General features: G+C 51.6%; 4 protein-coding genes; all 4 read left to right on the forward strand.

Annotated features, from left to right (window-relative positions):
- The first annotated feature begins 7,113 nt into the window (after positions 1 to 7,113).
- Positions 7,114 to 8,075, forward strand: CHC_T00000723001 (hypothetical protein). The gene is made up of 2 exons (XM_005710593.1): positions 7,114 to 7,911; positions 8,010 to 8,075. Exons 1-2 carry the CDS (start codon positions 7,114 to 7,116, stop codon positions 8,073 to 8,075), a joined length of 864 nt encoding a protein of 287 aa, XP_005710650.1.
- Positions 8,076 to 8,431: 356 nt separating this feature from the next.
- CHC_T00000724001 (hypothetical protein) lies at positions 8,432 to 8,926 on the forward strand. Its single transcript, XM_005710594.1, has one exon. The coding sequence runs from the start codon at positions 8,432 to 8,434 to the stop codon at positions 8,924 to 8,926; it is 495 nt and encodes a 164-aa protein (XP_005710651.1).
- Positions 8,927 to 9,596: 670 nt separating this feature from the next.
- CHC_T00000725001 (hypothetical protein) lies at positions 9,597 to 9,824 on the forward strand. Its single transcript, XM_005710595.1, has one exon. It carries the CDS (start codon positions 9,597 to 9,599, stop codon positions 9,822 to 9,824), a length of 228 nt encoding a protein of 75 aa, XP_005710652.1.
- A 105-nt stretch (positions 9,825 to 9,929) lies between these two features.
- Positions 9,930 to 10,277, forward strand: CHC_T00000726001 (hypothetical protein). XM_005710596.1 is given in 2 exon segments: positions 9,930 to 10,103; positions 10,104 to 10,277. 1 exon segment carries the CDS (start codon positions 9,930 to 9,932, stop codon positions 10,101 to 10,103), a length of 174 nt encoding a protein of 57 aa, XP_005710653.1. The 3' UTR covers positions 10,104 to 10,277.
- Positions 10,278 to 18,337: the final 8,060 nt, after the last annotated feature.

The raw sequence follows: 18,337 nt of genomic DNA on the forward strand, positions 1-18,337 counted from the left end.
GGCTGCATTATTTCAAACGCATCCAGATGCGCAACGTAAACCCATCGGGTTCTTTTCAAGAACGTTAGCCGCAGCCGAGAGAAACTATTCGGTATCAGAAAAAGAATGTCTAGCGGTAATTTGGGCCGTACAGACTTTAAGACCATATCTATATGGCGAGCACTTCATTGTGCATACCGACCATGCCTCATTGAGGTGGTTGATGAACGTAACCGACCCCAGCGGGAGATTAATCCGATGAAGGCTACGCCTCTCGGATTTCGATTTTGAAATCAAGTACAAAAAGGGAAAGGCTAACAGCCAGGCGGACGCTTTGTCAAGGTTGGGAACCGCAGGAGAAACCGTCGACGAAATCGACGACGAAATCCCATGCTTTATGGCCGAATCGGCCAAGGGTACAGTGGAGAACGAGGAAAGTTTTGACGCGATAGACGACATCCTCGCTCTTGAGGGGGGGACCGCCCCTGACCGCCTCGATCAATTCCAAGCTGTCACTCCGGAGGAGCTCATTCGCGAGCAAGCCGTCGACCCCTTCTGCAATCGCATCAAGGAAGAAATGGACGCCGGAAAGGTGAGAACATTCAGCATGGAAACCGAGGAACTCGAAGGAACTCTATGCCGTACCGCGGCAGAGTTTGTACAAGTGGTAATACCACAATCGTTAAGGGACCGCGTCCTAGGGTTGAGCCACTACGCAAAATTGGCAGGCCACCCGGGAGGCAGGAAACTTTACAAGACTTTGAGAAGATATTTTTATTGGCCTACGATGGCCCTAGACTGCTATGCAGTCGCGAAGAATTGCGCCGCATGCGCGCGGGAGAGGGTGAAGTTAAGAAGAAACACGAAGGAAATGAATCTGTTCACGCCCAAAGCTCCGCTGGAGTTTGTCGCCATCGACATCCTCGGCGAGCTAATTACAACTAAACGAGGAAATCGGTACATTCTCGTGATCAGCGATCGATACTCGAAACTGGTACGAACCGTGCCGTTGAAGAAGATATCAGCTGCGCACATCGCACAAGCCTTCGTTCACCATTGGGTATTCGTGTACGGACCGCCGGTCAAGCTGCTGTCCGACAATGGAACACAGTTCACGGCCCGGTTCTTTCAGAATGTCTGCCGAATTCTCGGCATACGCAATGTGTTCACGACTACGTACCACCCGCAAGTCAACGGCCAAGTTGAGAGGTTTAACCGCACGCTGACTTCCGCTTTGCGAAAATACGTTGGAGAGCATCCCAAGGACTGGGACCTATTTAGCGACGCTGTGACGTTCGCATACAACACGCAAGTTCATCGAACTACGAACATCGCGCCCTTCGAGCTGGTGTTAGCTCGGGCGCCGAGAAGCATTGCGTTACAGGCACAGCCAAGTTTGGAAGGATTTAGCTCGAATCGAGCGTACTACCTGAAATGGCAGTCGTGGTTGGAAAGCCTGATGAAAGGCGCTGATAGGAGTTTGCGAAAGGAACAAGCCCAGTACAAGCGAAATTTCGACGCACGCCTTCGCAAACCGCAATATGAGATCCCGCCGGGGTCCTACGTGTTCCTTTGGAAGGAGCAGGGCACGGCTAGCGAACCGAAACACAAGCTGGCACAAGTCGCCACAGGACATTATCAGGTCCGAAGATCGGATCAACATACGGTAGTCATTGCCATTGGCGATCAGGAGGAACGCGTATCGCGAGACAAGGTGGAGTTAGCCCCAAGCCCGATGGACTATGCGCCGATAACTGGCCTACGGCAAGCGCTACAGTTCCTGGGAGAGCCGGAGCTAAACGAAGAAGGAGAGGTAATGGAGGACGAGGAACGTCCTCACACCCGTGCGCCTACGACGGGGGACCAGGATAATTTAGTTGGTCGAACGCCGACAACGGAGACACCTCCAGACCTACGCGAGTTTGGAAAGTCCAGAGAAGAGGATGAGTTGGAAGATCTTCGGAAGGGGGAAGGACAGTTGGACACGCAGGAAGAAGGAACCGAGAGTCAGGAGTATGTGATCGACAAGATCGTGGACCATGGCTACGACGAGGAGAAATTAATTCTCAAAGTGAGGTGGTATGGGTATACCATCGAGGACGCAACGTGGGAACCTATTGAGCAGATCCCCCGCAGCGCGGTAGTCACATATTTCCGAAGGAAAAGGCTACCCTTACCCACGCAAGCGTCGCACGCACAACCGGGATAGCCATCGTAAATAGAATTAGTAGGTTAGAGACAACAGAGAGGTCAGAACTTCGAGAAAGGAACACATCTACGGGGTTCGCAGATAAGGAGTTTGAAGGAAAGGAGAGCAAGGCAGAGAAGCGAGACTGTATCCTTGGATGAGGCATTGAGCCTCTCGGAAAACACACACGCTTCATCACGGTACGCACGAGAAATGACGTTTCGAACGGACGGTCCGCCCTCGTGGGGGGGGATGATGAAATCAAATTATATATACATATGTAAGCGTGTTGACAACAACCCGCTGAACAGGCGACACAAGTGAGAAGTCGATTCCAGCCATGCTGTGAAATTATAATCAAAAAGCAGGAAAAATTGCGGCAGCTGCAGTACGCACGATAAGTGGTGATCGTTTGCCACAGTCGGCGACATAATTATTCTAAGTCGCCCTGCAGCCAAGCCCCACCTGGCCTCACACCAAGCCGATCGTCACACTCCCTGCTAACACACTGCCCATGCTCGCCGAGCACGAAGACTCGTCCAAAGGGACCACCCTCAGAAGAGCGCAGCTACGAATTCACCCGCGGTGACCGACGTCGACGCTCACAATCGGTCCTATTATCTTTTGTTCAGGACGGTCTACTTAGCACTTACCCATCATGATTTCTCTTCAACTCTGTCTTTTCCTTGTTTCTTTTCTTTCCCTCTTTTCTGTTCTGTTTTACTCTATTCTATTTTATCTTATTTCTTTTTGTTGTCGCAGGACTCTGGCGACGCGACCGCGTATCGTGGACTTCGATCAACAAGATCCCAAGGCAAATCGATAGACGGACGAGGAGGAGAAGGAAATTGCACCCGTCAGGAGCCCGAGAGAAGATGGTGCGCAACTACAGATTGATACGACGGCAAATCCCGTCGGGAGCGCCAATCCAAACGACCCCCACCTTTCGCATACGCGAAAATTAGTATTCTCGGGGAGAAAGGGGCAACGAAGGACTACAGTTGAAACACATCGACCACGGAGTATTGTTCGTGTTCTTTACGGACGTGCTTCTTTCAAATGGGGATTACACCGACGATGTCTGTTGCAATGACACAACCTGTACATGAGCAGCATCAAACTTCGTCGAAAAGAGTATAATTAATGCCAAACCAGCAATTAGGACGCAGAGCTGACGCAGGACACACCCCTAGTGTGTCGGAAGGGTTCGAAATAAGGAGGGGAAAACGCTCGTTGAGCTAGAGGGTTTTCCAAAGGGGCAATGTCTTTTTTTTGCAACCCCGAAATGATGGCACACACCCAAGTACGCACGCGTCCATCGAAGGTGTCACACTTCCCTGGATCGAGAAGCATTTGTTTGAAAACACACCTCTCTATAAGGGGGGACTAAAGAAAGAAGGGCCATTCGTCTTGAAGGGAGGTCCTCGCCTCAGCAAAGACCCGTTGACAATTCTTGTCATAGAAAACAGTCGATGGCATTGCAAAACATGTGTGGACACTCAACCGTACACGCCTCGTCAATATGACATATGATCTACCTTTACCCGTTGCCGCTCACTCGTGTCGCGATACACACCTGCATTGCTAACAACCTCCGCCGTCGTTTGAGGAGAACTAACAGCCCTTCACGAATACGCTAACAATTGTTTTTACACGAAGGACGCAGTTCTAAGTTCGCTACGGAATTCGCTCCCCGCTTTCTTTTTCTTTTCTTTTTGGTTGCTCCGTTTTCCCTGTATATATTGGCTCTGTGATGTCATTTCGCCTACGCTGACTGTCTGCTACGGAGATTAAGGACACGCCACGCGTGCTCCGAACGAAGAAAAAAATAAGGCCATACCCGCTCAGCGGGCAGCGCAAGGGAAGCAAATTAATTGGGAGAGAGGGAACCGAACTGCGGCTGCAGGAGTACCCATACGAGGACTTAGTCTGTCATCGAGACACGAAGAGAGGGGACCCCGCAGGCCCCCTCGGAGCCACGAGTCATTGCGGTTGACTTACGAATGCGCGCTCCCCGCCAGCAAACGCACGGGGAAGGTGCGTGCGCACCACCCGAACGCCTTCAAAAATATTTAACAAAAAGAATTAAGGGGAGTTGCAACCGAGATATACAACCCATTTTGTTGGCATGAGCCACGGCCGCCGATCCACGACATATTACACTGCACCCGAAGGGCGGAGCTCGACTACGACCCCTCTTCTCGCGCACAAGGTACCAGTCATCACTGTGATCGTTTAATCATGATGATCACGAGCGTACTTCGAGGAGAATGACATTCAAGGAAACGGGAAAGGATGAAGTCCTACCCACACAACTGTCGGGAAGTGCATCAAGCGAGCGCGCGCTGTAATCGCATAGCGAAGAAGTTTCGCCCGTCATTTTCGAGACCGCCGGTACGCTAGGCGAATTCGCCGATGGCCTCGCACACGAGTTGTTAACTGGTTTTCACGACCTACAGCCTACACGCGCCGCTCCGGGTCCCTGACGACAGAGCGAGGGGACCCTCCCGACAGCAAGGACGAAAACGCCAAGATAGGCGAGCAGGCGGATGACACTATGTGAGAATGGGGTCGCCGTGAACCCCGAACTACCATCTAAATGCACGATCCGAGACAGGATCAAGATGGTTGTTCATCGCGATGCGATCAACTAATCGTAATACGTATGACTGGACGTGTACGAGGAACCCTCGTCGCCACCTCAACTAGTTACGAATCGCCGTCAGGACACAATGAGATCACAGGCAACGACATTGACGTCTCCACACCTATCGCGTCGCGAATTTGAGTCTGCACATATGGGATGATGTCCAAGAGAGAGACGGTAGAACCTACGTGTGAATGAACCGAGTTCTTGACACCGCCGGAGTCGGGAGAGCAGAGGTTTCCCCGCGGAGCTTCCGTCGTCGGTTCAATATTTTTTAGGGTCAAAGTGTAGATTTTGGGGCGACACCCGGCCAAAGTGAAATCTACGTGGGGCGATTTCAATGCGGTGGGGTTTTTTATAGGGCGACACTACTAAAAAGTGCTTTGCTAGTAGGGTGATTTTGGTCCATGGTGTCCTTTTCAGGGGGTGACAATGCACGTTTTCTAGGGTGACAGAAAACCGATCGTAAAGTCACCTCCGACAAACTCATATTCGGGGATGTCACCGCATAAAAACGTATACCATCGTGGCATTTCGGCAGAGACCTAAATGTTAGAAAAGTCGCCCTAGAAGTGCATGATTGTTTTAATGTCACCCCTATAAAAGCACGCCAACGCACGGTTTCGCGCTGGATAAAGCGCTCTCAAAACTGAAACAATATAGTGTGGCTATAGAGGCCGCCCAGTGCCCACTGCAGTGGCATACGGTGACGCGCGGTCACGCGGCGTACGTTCTGCCTTCTGAACCCGCCATTTTTCGGCGTCTACGTTCCCCAGCTCCCCCCCCGCACATCTCGCCGCAATGCCCTCACCCGTCTTCTTCATCGCCTTGCTCACCCTGCCTCTAGCACGGTGCACCGCGGCTGCGTCTCCAAGTGACCCGGAACCCGCACCAAAGAGCCCGGCGCCCATCTCACGCGTGTCCATTAAGAACGGAAGTTTGTGCAGATCTCCGGGGAGGTGCAACATTCCTAGTATTCTTGGACACCATGAGCTGGGCGATTGACAGGGTGATGATTGGTGATGGCCGACAAGGGGCAAGCGGCCACAAAATGCAAGACGGCGTTTTGTACGCTGCCGCCGGATTGACAGGCGGTGACGAAAGTTTCTGGCCTATCGATGCCAATTCGATTACACTATCCCTTCACACGATGCAGGCTCTATTAAACGCGATAGATGATGGTACCAACGACTTGCCGCGCAAGAAAAAGTTTTTGCAAGAGATGTTCCGTCGACTGTATGCGTGGATGATGGCCCATCGCGGTGTACCGATACTCATCGGTGGTATTGGGGCACGCGGACAAATCACTGGATCAAGAAGGTTTGAGGTGCACCAGTATGGCCCGAACCTCGTGCGCAGCAACGACGATTCATGCGTGTCGGCTGCGCTGTCCAACGGCACTTGTGCGCTATATGGTACCACAGGAGGAACAAGCGTCGACAAGTACCTTCGGAAGCATCCGATGAAGATCAAAACACTCAAGCAACTCTTTTCTCTGGTTCACCAAATTCCCGCTCAACTATCAGTGCGCCGAGTTCCTAAAGCTGTGAAGAAGGCGTTCGATGCAAATCCTTTCAAGTGGCTTGCGCACCATTATCAAGGCGTGTGGATAGTCCGAATAGTGGAACACGGAATTGTAGATCATTGCGTTGCGCTGGACTGCAACCGTGGTATTGTCCATGATAGCGCTTCAAGGTATCCGTTCGCATTAACCGAAGATGTGCTTCGTCTCCTTGGCGGAAATGAAGCAAAACATTTGCGCGTGGCTGAGGTGAGGGAGCTAGTTAAAGTCCCTGTCAATTCCAAGAAGCCCTCACGCTGCTCGTGTTCATCCCCCGCCCCTCCCGCTCCTTCTTCGCCAGCTTGAAGTACTCGGGCGTCGAGCAGGGGAGGCTACATGCGTGGGTGCGCAAGTTGGAAGAGAGGGAGAGAAGGGTCGGCCAGGCGGAGGAAGCAGGGAAGAACCGCGTTGCCGAACAAGTTGCTACTGTCGCGAGGAGGGAATCGAAACAGGGCGCGCCAGTCCTTCTCTCTTGTATCGGCTTTAACGATGGCAGGGGCTAGCGCAGCAGATGAGAATCAGCGAAATTTAAGTTCTCTGAATGGGTCGAACAACAATTCGGGAGTGATCAGTTATCAAGCGTCATCTCCTGAGGAGGCGGCACTAGTGAGTGCAGCACGTATTCTAGGCTTCACTTATTTATCAAGGTCTAATCGTGATGCAGTTATTGATGTATTCGGACGAAGCGAGACACATGATTTAGTGGAAACAATCGAGTTTGATTCCACGAGAAAGAGGATGAGCGTGATAACTCGAGATCTGGATGGCAAGCTAAGGATCTACAAAAAGGGCGCAGACGCCATCATTTTTGCGAGACTGGCTGAAGGGCAGTCACCTGATGTCACTGAGCAGCATCTTCATGAATTCGCAGTGGAAGGATTGCGCACTCTTTGTCTTGCGTATGCAGATCTGGATGACGATGGGTTTCAAGATTGGCATCGAAGATATCGGCACGCGAACTCCGAGTTAATCGATCGTGAAGAAAAAGTTGCTGCAGTTGTTGACGAATTCGAACGTGATCTTACCTTGCTGGGTGCGACTGCTATCGAAGACAAACTCCAAGATGGTGTTCCAGAGACTTTAAAGAAGCTGGAACAAGCCAGCATCAAGGTATGGGTACTAACCGGGGACAAACAAGAGACAGCCATTAATATTGGGTTGTCATGCGGCGCCATTGACGAAGGCATGGATGTCGTGATCATCAATGAGGACAATCTCGAAGATACAGCTGCGCAGCTTGACCGGGCACTCGGCAGGTGGAGCGCCATGCGTACAGATCCAGCAATGGAACGAAAGCTTGGCCTGGTCATTGACGGACAAACATTGCATTACGCTCTCGAAGAGGAACTCCAGAAACGGTTTATGGTAGTGACAAACATGGCTCGATCAGTCATCGCTTGCCGTGTGAGTCCGAAGCAAAAGACTGAGATTGTCGAGCTGTTCCGCCGGCTTGACAAGGACAAAGTTACTTTGGCTATTGGAGACGGCGCTAATGATGTCGGTATGATTCAAGCGGCCCATGTGGGGGTGGGAATTGTGAGCTTGGAAGGGCAAGAGGCCAAACTGGCCTCAGACTACTCTATTGGTCAGTTTCGTTTCTTGGGGCGTCTAATGCTAGTCCATGGCAGATGGAGCTACAAACGGCTCTCAAAAATGGTCTTGTTCACAATATACCGAAATGCGGCGCTGACTCTTTGTGAGATCTATTGGGCATTCTTTTCAGCATTTTCAGGTCAGCCTCTCTTGGATCCCTGGATGGGGGGTCTTTACAATTTGCTTTTGGCATCGCTTCCTCCCCTTGTCCTCGGTATATTCGATCAGGAATTGACTGCCGAATATGCGCTTGCTTTCCCTGAAATCTATTCAAAGGGGCAAAGAAACACGGCGTACAACTTTCGCGTCTTTTTGAGCTGGATTCTCTCAGCAATATGGCAATCAGCTGTAGTGTTCTTTGTTTGCTTCTGGGGCTTCGGTGACATTCCGCAGGCCGGTGGGCAGATGCTGGGAATGTGGGCATTCGGCACAGTCGTACTCTCGGTAGTGATTTTCACTGTACATGTCATGCTACTTGTGTACCAGAGTTCCTGGACAAAGCTTTCAGCGTCCTTGTTCTTTGTCTCATTTGCGACATTTGCATCATCTTATCCTTGAGCTTTGCGTTCTCCTGCTGCAATTGCTGCACCTGAAGGATGAAGCCCTTCTTCTCCTCCTCAGTCGTCCTCACGAGCTTTTCCAACATGTGCACGTACACTTCCTGCGCGTAGCGTGCGGCGGCGGCCGAGTCCTGGTTCATCTTCAGACGGCGTGTGTACTTCTCACGCGGCGTCATCGAGGTATCACCCTTCTTTCGGCGCTTCATGCGGTCAAACTCGCCCTTGGCCATGTGCTCGTTCTTCTTCATCTCCTTGAAGGCCTCACGGGCCTTTTCCTTGCACAGGTCTGCGTACGGGATGCCGCTCATCTGCATGACGATGTGCGGCTCGATGGGCGGGGAGTCATCCAGCTCGTAGGTGGCGGTGGGCTTCTGGACCGGCTTGATGTCGATGGGTAGCGGCGGGCGGCGGTCCGTCGGGTGCATGGGCTGCGGCGGGAAGGAGTGGGCGGAGACGACAGGGTGGCGGGCGTATTGCTGGGCGTGCGGATCATGGGAGAGGTGGTGCACTCGTATTGTTGATAGTGTAGGTTTCCCTTTCTTGTCTCTGGTGCGGCTGAAATGCAGCCGGAGCGATTCTTTCTGTTACTGTTTCATAGCCTTTTTCATCTAGCGATGTGGCGCTCACTCCGACGACAGTGCAGGACTCATGAGTAATGTAGCTGCCTGGTTTGCGTATTAAAATGTTCTTGGAACAACCAAATACTTGTGCGGACATCACAGCCTGCCCTCTGCAGTCCGGATCCTCATTCATTGTCCAGCAAGGTCACCATATGGGAATCACTCCTATTGGCCTAGTGTCATGGTCAGAACGCATTCCGCCAATCAACAGGTGTCGAAGGTGGCCATTGTATCTCTCGGCAAGCGGTCCTCGTCATTATCCTGTCCCTACGAAGTACTGTATTTGCAGCGAAACTGATAATTCCACGTCGTTCGCTGATGCGCCGTGGATATCGCTCATATGGCTTGACCGTATGACATGTATATACGGGTTCTGTGAAGAGACTTTACATTATTGAGGAACTCTTCCTCGCTTGCTTCCGCTCAAACGGCGTCCTCCATCGCTTGGATGCACATGCTTAACAAGACATCGGAGCTGTTAAACTTGCATGGTATCAGACTTGTACAGGCTCCCATTTACACAATCTATGATGAACAATTTGGAAAAGGAAGAAAGTCTATCTGTCCACATATACTTGGGACGGCGACACCCCGGTACCGTCACCTACTGGTAGGCCACCACTCCCATCGACTGGGACATTGCTCATGTGATCAAACGCTGTTGCAGTTGTATTGACCAACACCCCAACGCTCCTGTCATCTCTGAACGAATTCTCGGCGAAACGGACGCCTGCGCCCTCATCATGAGCTACGAAAGAATCGGGAGGAAGTTCGTGCTAAGATGACCAGAGATGCGATGCCGTTTAGCAAGCAAGAGGCAAGTACTGATATGTTCAAGTGCGGAAAATGCAAGCAAAGAAAATGTACTTATTACCAGATGCAGACCCGGTCCGCACATGAACCATTAACGACCTTTGTCTCATGCGTACATTGCGGTAATCATTGGAGGTTTTGAGCTTTCACTTCTCGGTCCAAACAACCCATCCGCTACCCCTTCTTCCCCTCATACCCTCCATTCCACCGCTTCAGTACAAAAGTTGAGAGAGCTTCGGTGAAATTGAGACTACTTGTACGAGTAGATAGGACGGGTGACAAAACATGTATCCCTGTAAACTTTGGGTTTTCTCAATAATCAGCGTGCTACGGAGCAGCTCTCAAAACTAGTGTACAACAACAACGATATGTGACGTAAATGTGGGCCTCAAAGCTCTGGTAAACACTCGGACATTGCACAAATGGCATGTATGGCGCATTATCTGCAAAAATTGAGCAATTCGTATGAAACTACTGGTCCTCCAGAAACAGTGTTTCTGGCCGGCATGAGTGTCTCATTTGTAGGGCGTCCGCAGCGCAGATATTCTTGTCAAATACCCTGCGCCTCGGCCTGCGCCTCGACCACTTTCTCCGAGAGTCACCCCACAAAAATCCATCCTCCGGAAGTATCCCTCGCACCGCAGCTCGCTTTTCACTGTCACCCTCTGTTCTTTCCCCTTTTTCTCTGCCATATTTTGGCGGGATAATGCGATCTTTTCTGCCAGACGCCAGAAAGGCCCTGCATCACTTTGGGACAATCATCATCAACGAAACGCCCCTAATTGACGTCTTTTGTTGCGCTCATCCCGGAGATACGGCGGACGAAAGTGACGAGCCCACTTTGCGCAATATACAAAAGCGTTTCAAGAAGCTCTCTTTTCTTGTTCATCCGGACAGATGTGTGTCGGATCGCTCCTCCGCGAATAAAGCTATGCAAAAGCTCACTCGCGCAAAAGAACAAGCTGAGAAAGACATTCGTTTTGATGAGATGGAAAACGGGGAAGATGCTTCAAATTTGGTTCCCGCAACACTACTTTTTACACTCATTCCAACCTCGAAGGAGAAACTACTCGAACTCATGTTAAGGGAGGAAAGGGAGAATATTCGAAGAAAGGTCATGGCTGAGGAGGAGGAAATGTCTTCTCAAGCGGAAAAAGGCGAGGATAGGAGCAAAGAAACGGAAAAAAGTGAAGAATGGGAAAAGAGGGAGGGGCGTCGCAATCGTGAAGAAAGGATGCAAGAAGAAAGAGCTCAGGAGTTGAGACGTAAAAGGGAGCAGGGTCTAGAGGAGGAGAGAGTACGTGCGAAGAGGGAGGAAGCGGAGAGAGAAAAAGAGCAGGCATTGGAGGAAGAGAGAGAAAGAAACGGCTCAGCGGAAAGTGAATGGGGACATCAGCGGAGGGAGAAGGAAATGAGACAAGAATGGGAAACGGAAGACGAAGACATATGTCAGGTGGAAAAGCCTGAGACGATTACGCAAAGGCGGGAACGGATGGCTGGGGAGCGCAGAGAGAAGAGAATGTCTTATCAGGAACGAGCACGTATGGATAATGAGGCGCGGAAACGAGAAGAGAGGCAGAGGAGGGAACGAAGGGATCGTCATGAATCAAGGAGCCAAGGAGGGGCTCGGAATAATTCCCCCAGGATCCATACATCTTCGTTTGACGGAACCGATTTTATGACCGATGTCCTGGGTAGAGAGTTTGAATCTAAAATGGGTCACGGCCCAGATGGTGAGGAAGCGGAGTTCGTTGGGGCGCCTGACGATGATTGGGATAGAGAGGGGGGTGACGGGGTGAACTCGGATGAGGAAGAGGACGATGAGGATGTTGATGCCGAAGAAGAAAGTTCGATGGAAGATGAAGCAGATTCCTCTCGTTCCCCTCGCCCGGAATGTATTGACGACGATGACTTTGATTTCGGAGCGTACATAGCCGTCACGCCTGAAGACACCAGCAGCAATGGAGAAGCTTGTGATGCAGCAGCTGCGGCTGAAAGGGTGTTGCCAGTTGACCTCAGAACTTTGTCTGAAGACGAACAGAAGAAACGGCGAGCGGAACAAAAGAGAGCGTGAAAAAAGAGAAGTCAGCGGAAGGCAATGGCGGAAATAGCGGCGGATAGAGTGGCAGAGATGACGTGGGTTCCCCGGCGATGCGTCCCGTATACCCCTGAGGTTGGGATTCAGCTTTCCGGAAGATGGCGCTGCGAGCAGCTCATTCGAGCATATACTGCGAATTTGGGTGTGCCGGAGGGAGTGAATGTGGTGAAAAACTTCGAAATGGTGCGTATGGACTGTCGACGAAAGCATTGTGCCGCAACTCTCACTTTTAATCGGCAACCGAAATCGGGATTGTGGAAGTTGAATCGGTTCCAAGAGCACGAAAACCATAGCACGTGCTATGGGCAGTCAGTCGACAGAAAGTCCTGTCAATTTAGACCGGCGTATACCGCTGAGCAGACCGCACGGGCGCTTCGTGATGAGTTCGCCTTGAACCCTGACATGCCCACCAGCGTCCTAGCGTCCATTTTAAGGGCGAAGTCAATTTATCGTCGACAACCAGCAAACTCACACATTCGCGCTGTGAGGCGCGAGCTGAACAGATACATCTCAGCTGCTCGAGCCGTTGACATGGCTGCCCTGGAAGGACACTCTGATCTGTTGAGGGAATTGGGGCACAGGGTGGACATTTTCATCTTGTCCGGTACGGAAATGAAGGCGCAGCGCATCAAGGCTGCACGATTCATATACAAACAACAGCAAAAACTTTCATACTCTGAAAAACTAAGATCCCTACAATCCGGGTTTAATGTAGAGGATGTGGACGTCTCGGATATTGCGGATGAGGGTAAATATTATGGCGGGTTCCTATTCGTCCCGATGGTTGCAGAAGCTTTCTGTAGAAAGGGCAGGATGACATGCGCAGCGGATGCCGCTCATTGCGAGGGTTTGGGCCGCCGTTCTTACGGAACCACATTTGAAGTGTTCGGATACGACACTAACCATCAACTCTGCCCCTTGGTGTTCGCCCATTTCGTGGGAGCTGAGGGAATGGACACGTGGGAGAAAGTTTTTGCTGCCGCCGCGGATATCCCAGGGTTTGATGTACCTACGAGGACGACAATTGTCGACCAGGAGAAATCTATCGACTCAGCGTACAAGCGGTGCATGCGGCACGCGAAGTTGTTCCTGGACCCACTGCATGTCCGAAAAAATCTCGCTACAGCACTGGGTGCGGGAAAGGTTGTTGGTGTGCGCATGTACGATAAAGCGCTTCGAAACCCAAGCAGGGATGAGGTTATTCAAGCCAAAAAAGACTTCCCGATGAAGATGTCAGATTACCTTAATAGGTTTGATGACAGTGAGCTGTACAGAGCATGCTCGATGTTGCAAGATCTAATCACGACATCTCAAGGAGCTGAAAGTGGTATGTCCGCCGCCCTGCGAAACCACATCAGGACAGTGGAGCCTCAAAAGATGCTGGAGAAAGTTGTGTCGACACAGCGAACTGCCTTTTTGAAGCGGCAAGCAACTGCAATGAACTGCAAGAGTCCCGTACCACCTCACATTGAACAACGTCTTGCGCTACTCATTCAGAGATCAAGAGTTTATAAGGAGTCTATTAGGTTTGTAGAGGGAACGGGGCAAATGGAGGCGACGGTACGAAGCGTGGTGGACGGAACGCGTTTGAGGCATGTAGTCATGAGTTCAGAGCCAAACACGCCCCCTTCATGCTGCATGCATTCACGAGATGGTTCCAGTTTTCCTTGCTATCACGGAACGGCTGTCATATGTGAGAAGTACGGATCTAATAATTTGTATAAGCACGTTGCGCGGCAACATTTGACGAAAGCATGGAAAGAGAATTACTACAGCTTGTGTTACTCAATGCCGGCGCAATACTCTGTCGACAAAGTTATCAAACAAGCGAAACGGTTAGTAGCTTTTGGTCAGAACTTAAGAACTCCCAAAGCTATCCCTCCTCCTCGTGGGAGGCCAGTGAAAAACGCGGGAAAACGTAAGAAGAGCTGGTATGAGAACGGACCTGCGCCATCAAAGAGGAAGTATACTTGCTCTCTTTGTCGTTCTGAGACGCATACTGTTACTGATTGTGCACTGAGACAGCTTTATGGGGATGAAAACACTAGGTAAACATGCTTCCGTGGTATGGAAAATACTGTATGTAATTGTATGTAGATAGAGTGGGTAGAAGTTGCCGGTGTTTCGCATATGAAGTCACCCTATATTTCCAACTGAAATCACATCAATCTCAGAAAACGATCCAATGTCGCCCTATAGACACAGACAAAGATCGGCATGTTTCAACATGTCGTTTTCTTAGGGCGACGTCACCCTCGGAATTGGATGAATGAGGAACGTCACCCTTCAATGCCACCTCAATTGGGGTAGTCGCCCCCAAAACACCCCCAGGGCTAGAACTTCACCTCCCCAGGGGCATCAAAAGCCGCACCTGTCACCCCAAGATCCGCAAATGGCCCTATTTTTTATGGCATGATATGTGAACAGGGGAATGGGCTTCCGATCGAGGAACTAAAAAACGGACAGCAACGAAACGGAAAGTCGCGGAAATGGCGAATGCCACTGAAGGCGTACAGGGGAACTGAGTCGAACCGGCAACTACAACAGAGAAAAATTGTAGGGAGTCATGGTAGCGATGCTCCTTGTCAGAATGACAGTTTTCTAGGGATTAGGAAACCGAGGGCGGCTCGCCGCGCGAAAAAGAGGAGGTAAGTGAGGAATTTGAAGAGGTAAAAAGGGGAAGACAAAAAGAGGAGGTAAACCACAGAAGAGGAGGAAAGGGAAGACGCACATCGAGGATGGGAGAAAGAGAAGGCGCCGGAAATTGGGGGAAATTGAGAAAAAAAATAAGAGGAGGAAAGAAAAACGGACCGCCTCAGAGACTCTAGGGGGGACTGTATTTCCTTGAGGAGGAATCTCCAAACGGGTTACGGAGCAACTGAAGATGCGATCATTGACGACGTCTCGTAGACGGCTGAACAAAAAGGGGGAGGGCGACTAGAAAAATTGCCAGGGACCGCCATGCCCCCACCTACGGCGAGAAGAGGGTGAACGAAAGGAGGAAGTCGGAGATGCCGTAAAATACGCACGTTGCCGTCCCCGTTAGGCAGAGTCAGGGCGTAGGAAAAGAGGGAGAAAAGTGGTCAAGGATAAAGAGGAGGAATTGAAGAGAAGGAAACATAGGGAAATCAGGAAAGGGAAAACTGAAAATGCAAAAGAGGAGGAAGTGGGAAATAACAGGAGATGCGCAGGTGGGTTCTTTTTATCGCCCAAAGGTCGTACGATAAAGTCGCTAGTGGACTATCAGGTGGGCAGGATGGGAAAAGAAGGACAGGTTGCAAGGAAGTGCTGTGGCCGCCGTCTCAACGAGACTATGCCCCAAGGGATTTTCCCTTTGGAAGGGAGGTGACAAGCCAAGCTAGAACTCGCAAGTTGTCCAGGGACGCCCCCTGGAGAGCTTCTCCCTCCACCTCATGAGCCATGAGAAGGCGATGGTAAACGGCGGCAGCAGAGGTATTTTCTTTGGGAATTGTAGATGATGGAGGGCCCGAGGTAGGGGCGAGGAGCGGACCCTCAGGTGAACGGCAAGCCGGACGTGGGGTCGGATCCCCGGCCGACGGTGGGGCTTCCCGAATTGAAATGGTTCCCGTCGAGCAGCTCGCAGGAGGAAGCTCGACGCGCGGAAGAGCCTCAGGGCGGGTTAATCCCATGGGTGCCGTACATGACGGCAATGGCAAGGTTGAGGTGGGTGTGACGAGCGGTCCCTCGCGTGATGGGGAAGCAGGAAGTGAGGTTGGGTTCACGTCGGAAGAAGACACGACTCGAAGCGACAAGGTTTCCGCCGAGTTCGTGGGAGGAAGTACGACGCACACTGGGGCCTCAGGCGCGGAGGGACGGACCGGTGCAGGGAGAGGGGAAGTTGGGGCCGAAGGTCGAGAGCACATCTCAGGCTCTCGAGGATCCGCGTTCACCACAATGACTGCGTTGGGGGTTGGTGGTTGATTTCCGAAACGGCGGCTCATCTGGGCCTCCCAGGCAGAACAGAGGGAGGAGGACCAGGGGTTGATCCACACGAAGTCGCCGGCAGCTGTATGATTTCTACCAGGGGAAAAAGAGGGTCGCTGGCGTGAAAAGGACAGAGACGAATTTTGTGGAGGAACGCAATCCCACGCTACGGTCTCGATCATATCGAGGAGGGCGTGCACTTCACGGTCCACATCGGACCCGCCAAGGGGGACAGAAAAATCGAGGAGACGCATATGTTCGCGGAGTTTGGAAGGGAGGTGCCACAGGCGCCAACAGTCGAACACTTCCCACAGGAGGGTGGCGGCGACTTTCACGCACCACTCCGTGAGAAACACAGTCCACAGCCCGTGCTGCGGATCGCGTAAATGACTGCCATAATATGTCAGGATGGGACCTAACTCAGCCCAGAAACCCTGACATACCTCGTATTGACTCCACCAGGACGGGGTTCGTTGGTATCGATTGGTGTAGTGCTGTCTGGAAATTTCACGAGCCTCAATCATCTGGTACGCCACGAAGTACCCAGTGTCGGATCGGACCCGACGTTCAAAGCGTACAGTATTTTGGAAAAAGAAAATACCGCCGCGCTTCGTATGGCGAAAGTTTGTGGGAAGAATGGCTTGGGTCCAAAACATGGCGTCGGTCGTGACGGTGCGTCGGTTGCGCCACAGTCGGTCCGCATCGGACACGGGGTCACCGTAGGTGCAGTCGATGAGGTTGTGGAGGTAGATTCGTTCCCCCTCCGTACGACACTGCCAAGTGTCGCAGTGGTAACATGAAGGTATGAGGGCGTCGGCCATAGGAATCTCGATCCGAGTGAGCACCGCGTCCATGAAGCGCAGGGACAAGGAGGAGCGACCGCGCGGGGAGGAGTGACGTAGGATGGAGGTGGGTATAGCGATGCGGGCGCGCCAGTCAAAGGTGTGAATGGCCTGCAAAGGGAGGTTACCGGGCAACATGCCCGCATCATCGGCGAAATTATTTTTGATGCCGTCGAGGTCGCGGACGCCCACAGAGGAGAACCATTGAGCAGAAGCAAACAGGGCTGCGTTATCACGCATGGTTTTGTTCTGCAGCTCCTCGAGCGAAGGATGACGGCGGGTTACCCGAGAGGAATGGTAGCCCGGATGGAAGGCCAGCTCGGCAGAGATGGTAACAGGGGGTAGACGGGGTATGGAAGGAAGACCCCGGGGCACTTCGAACTTGCGAGGAAAGCCAACGCCCGGACGTCTACGGGTGGCACTATCGTCGGAGTGTTCCGATGGAGAAGGAAGCATGGTATTTTCGTCTTACCCTTGCTAGAACGCCGCGCAGAGTGATTGATGACCGGGAAACACGGTCAGCAGCGGCAGGAGATTATACGATGGCTGGGCGTTGCGCAAGGGCGCTCAGAAGGGGGATATGTAGTGCAATACGCACCTGAAAAGGGGGGTGAAAAGAAATGAAAATGATGGGGTATGACAAGCAAAAGTGGAAATCATTTCACTTTATTATTTTAATTATTAATTTTAATTAGTTGCATATTAGTTATTTAACATTAGATTAGATCTAGGATCTAGCGCCGAGAGCTACTGTAGTGGCTCCGGCGGGGCGATATATACCTTAGCCCTCTGACAACCAAGTCAGTAAAGGTAACCCGAGTTGCCAGAGTCTGATATCGCCTTTGTTGAAGTCCGTCTTTTACAAGACATTCCCTTTAACTACAGATTACTTTATTCTTTGCGCTCGGGGGTCCCCTTTTTCCCTTTCGTTTTCCTTTATTTCCCTATCCAAATTTCCCTTAACCTTGAGTTGGTCCCACCTTGTAGGATTGCGATCCGCAACGTGACGTCATTTGCCATCGGGCTTTTGTGTTGGTGCACCAGTGGTGCTTTTCTCAGTGTTGGTTCCATCGGAATCTGGTTGCGACCGATCGGTTGTTGGTACTTTGCCATCGGGCAGTACGACGGTGTAGCGCTGCTACGTTTTCTTCTTTCCCGACGGGCTACGTTGCGACGTCCCCGTCGAAGACCTTATCAAGGGTATAAGGTGTACAAGGCGCTCTTCGAGCATTGGATTTACGACCCATCGGACCAGGTTTACCTAAACACCCCTCCGAACTCGTCGAGCAGTTGCCTTTACAAGTCTCTACCACCATTTACCGATCCCGGGCTGGGCCCTTCTCTTTGCCCCCCCCTATCAGGGATCCGAGCTACTGTGGGACGCAAAACCCGCTTAAAGAGGACAGGGAGCTTCGAACACTCCGTAGCGCTGTGTCGTTGGCAGTTGTTGTTTTTGTTGCTGTTGTTTGTGTTGGACCGTCGGACCTTGGT

Source organism: Chondrus crispus, genomic scaffold, assembly GCF_000350225.1.
Source record: "Chondrus crispus Stackhouse genomic scaffold, scaffold_592, whole genome shotgun sequence".
In the NCBI taxonomy this organism is placed as follows: domain Eukaryota; phylum Rhodophyta; class Florideophyceae; order Gigartinales; family Gigartinaceae; genus Chondrus; species Chondrus crispus.

Bases quoted from the DNA above. Each gene is read 5' to 3' on its own strand.
- CHC_T00000723001 (XM_005710593.1), top strand. From the start codon at position 7,114: ATGAGCGTGATAACTCGAGATCTGGATGGCAAGCTAAGGATCTACAAA. The intron at 7,912-8,009 runs GTGAGCTTGGAA...TGGCAGATGGAG, and splicing joins CCCATGTGGGGGTGGGAATT to CTACAAACGGCTCTCAAAAA.
- CHC_T00000724001 (XM_005710594.1), top strand. From the start codon at position 8,432: ATGTCATGCTACTTGTGTACCAGAGTTCCTGGACAAAGCTTTCAGCGT.
- CHC_T00000725001 (XM_005710595.1), top strand. From the start codon at position 9,597: ATGCACATGCTTAACAAGACATCGGAGCTGTTAAACTTGCATGGTATC.
- CHC_T00000726001 (XM_005710596.1), top strand. From the start codon at position 9,930: ATGACCAGAGATGCGATGCCGTTTAGCAAGCAAGAGGCAAGTACTGAT.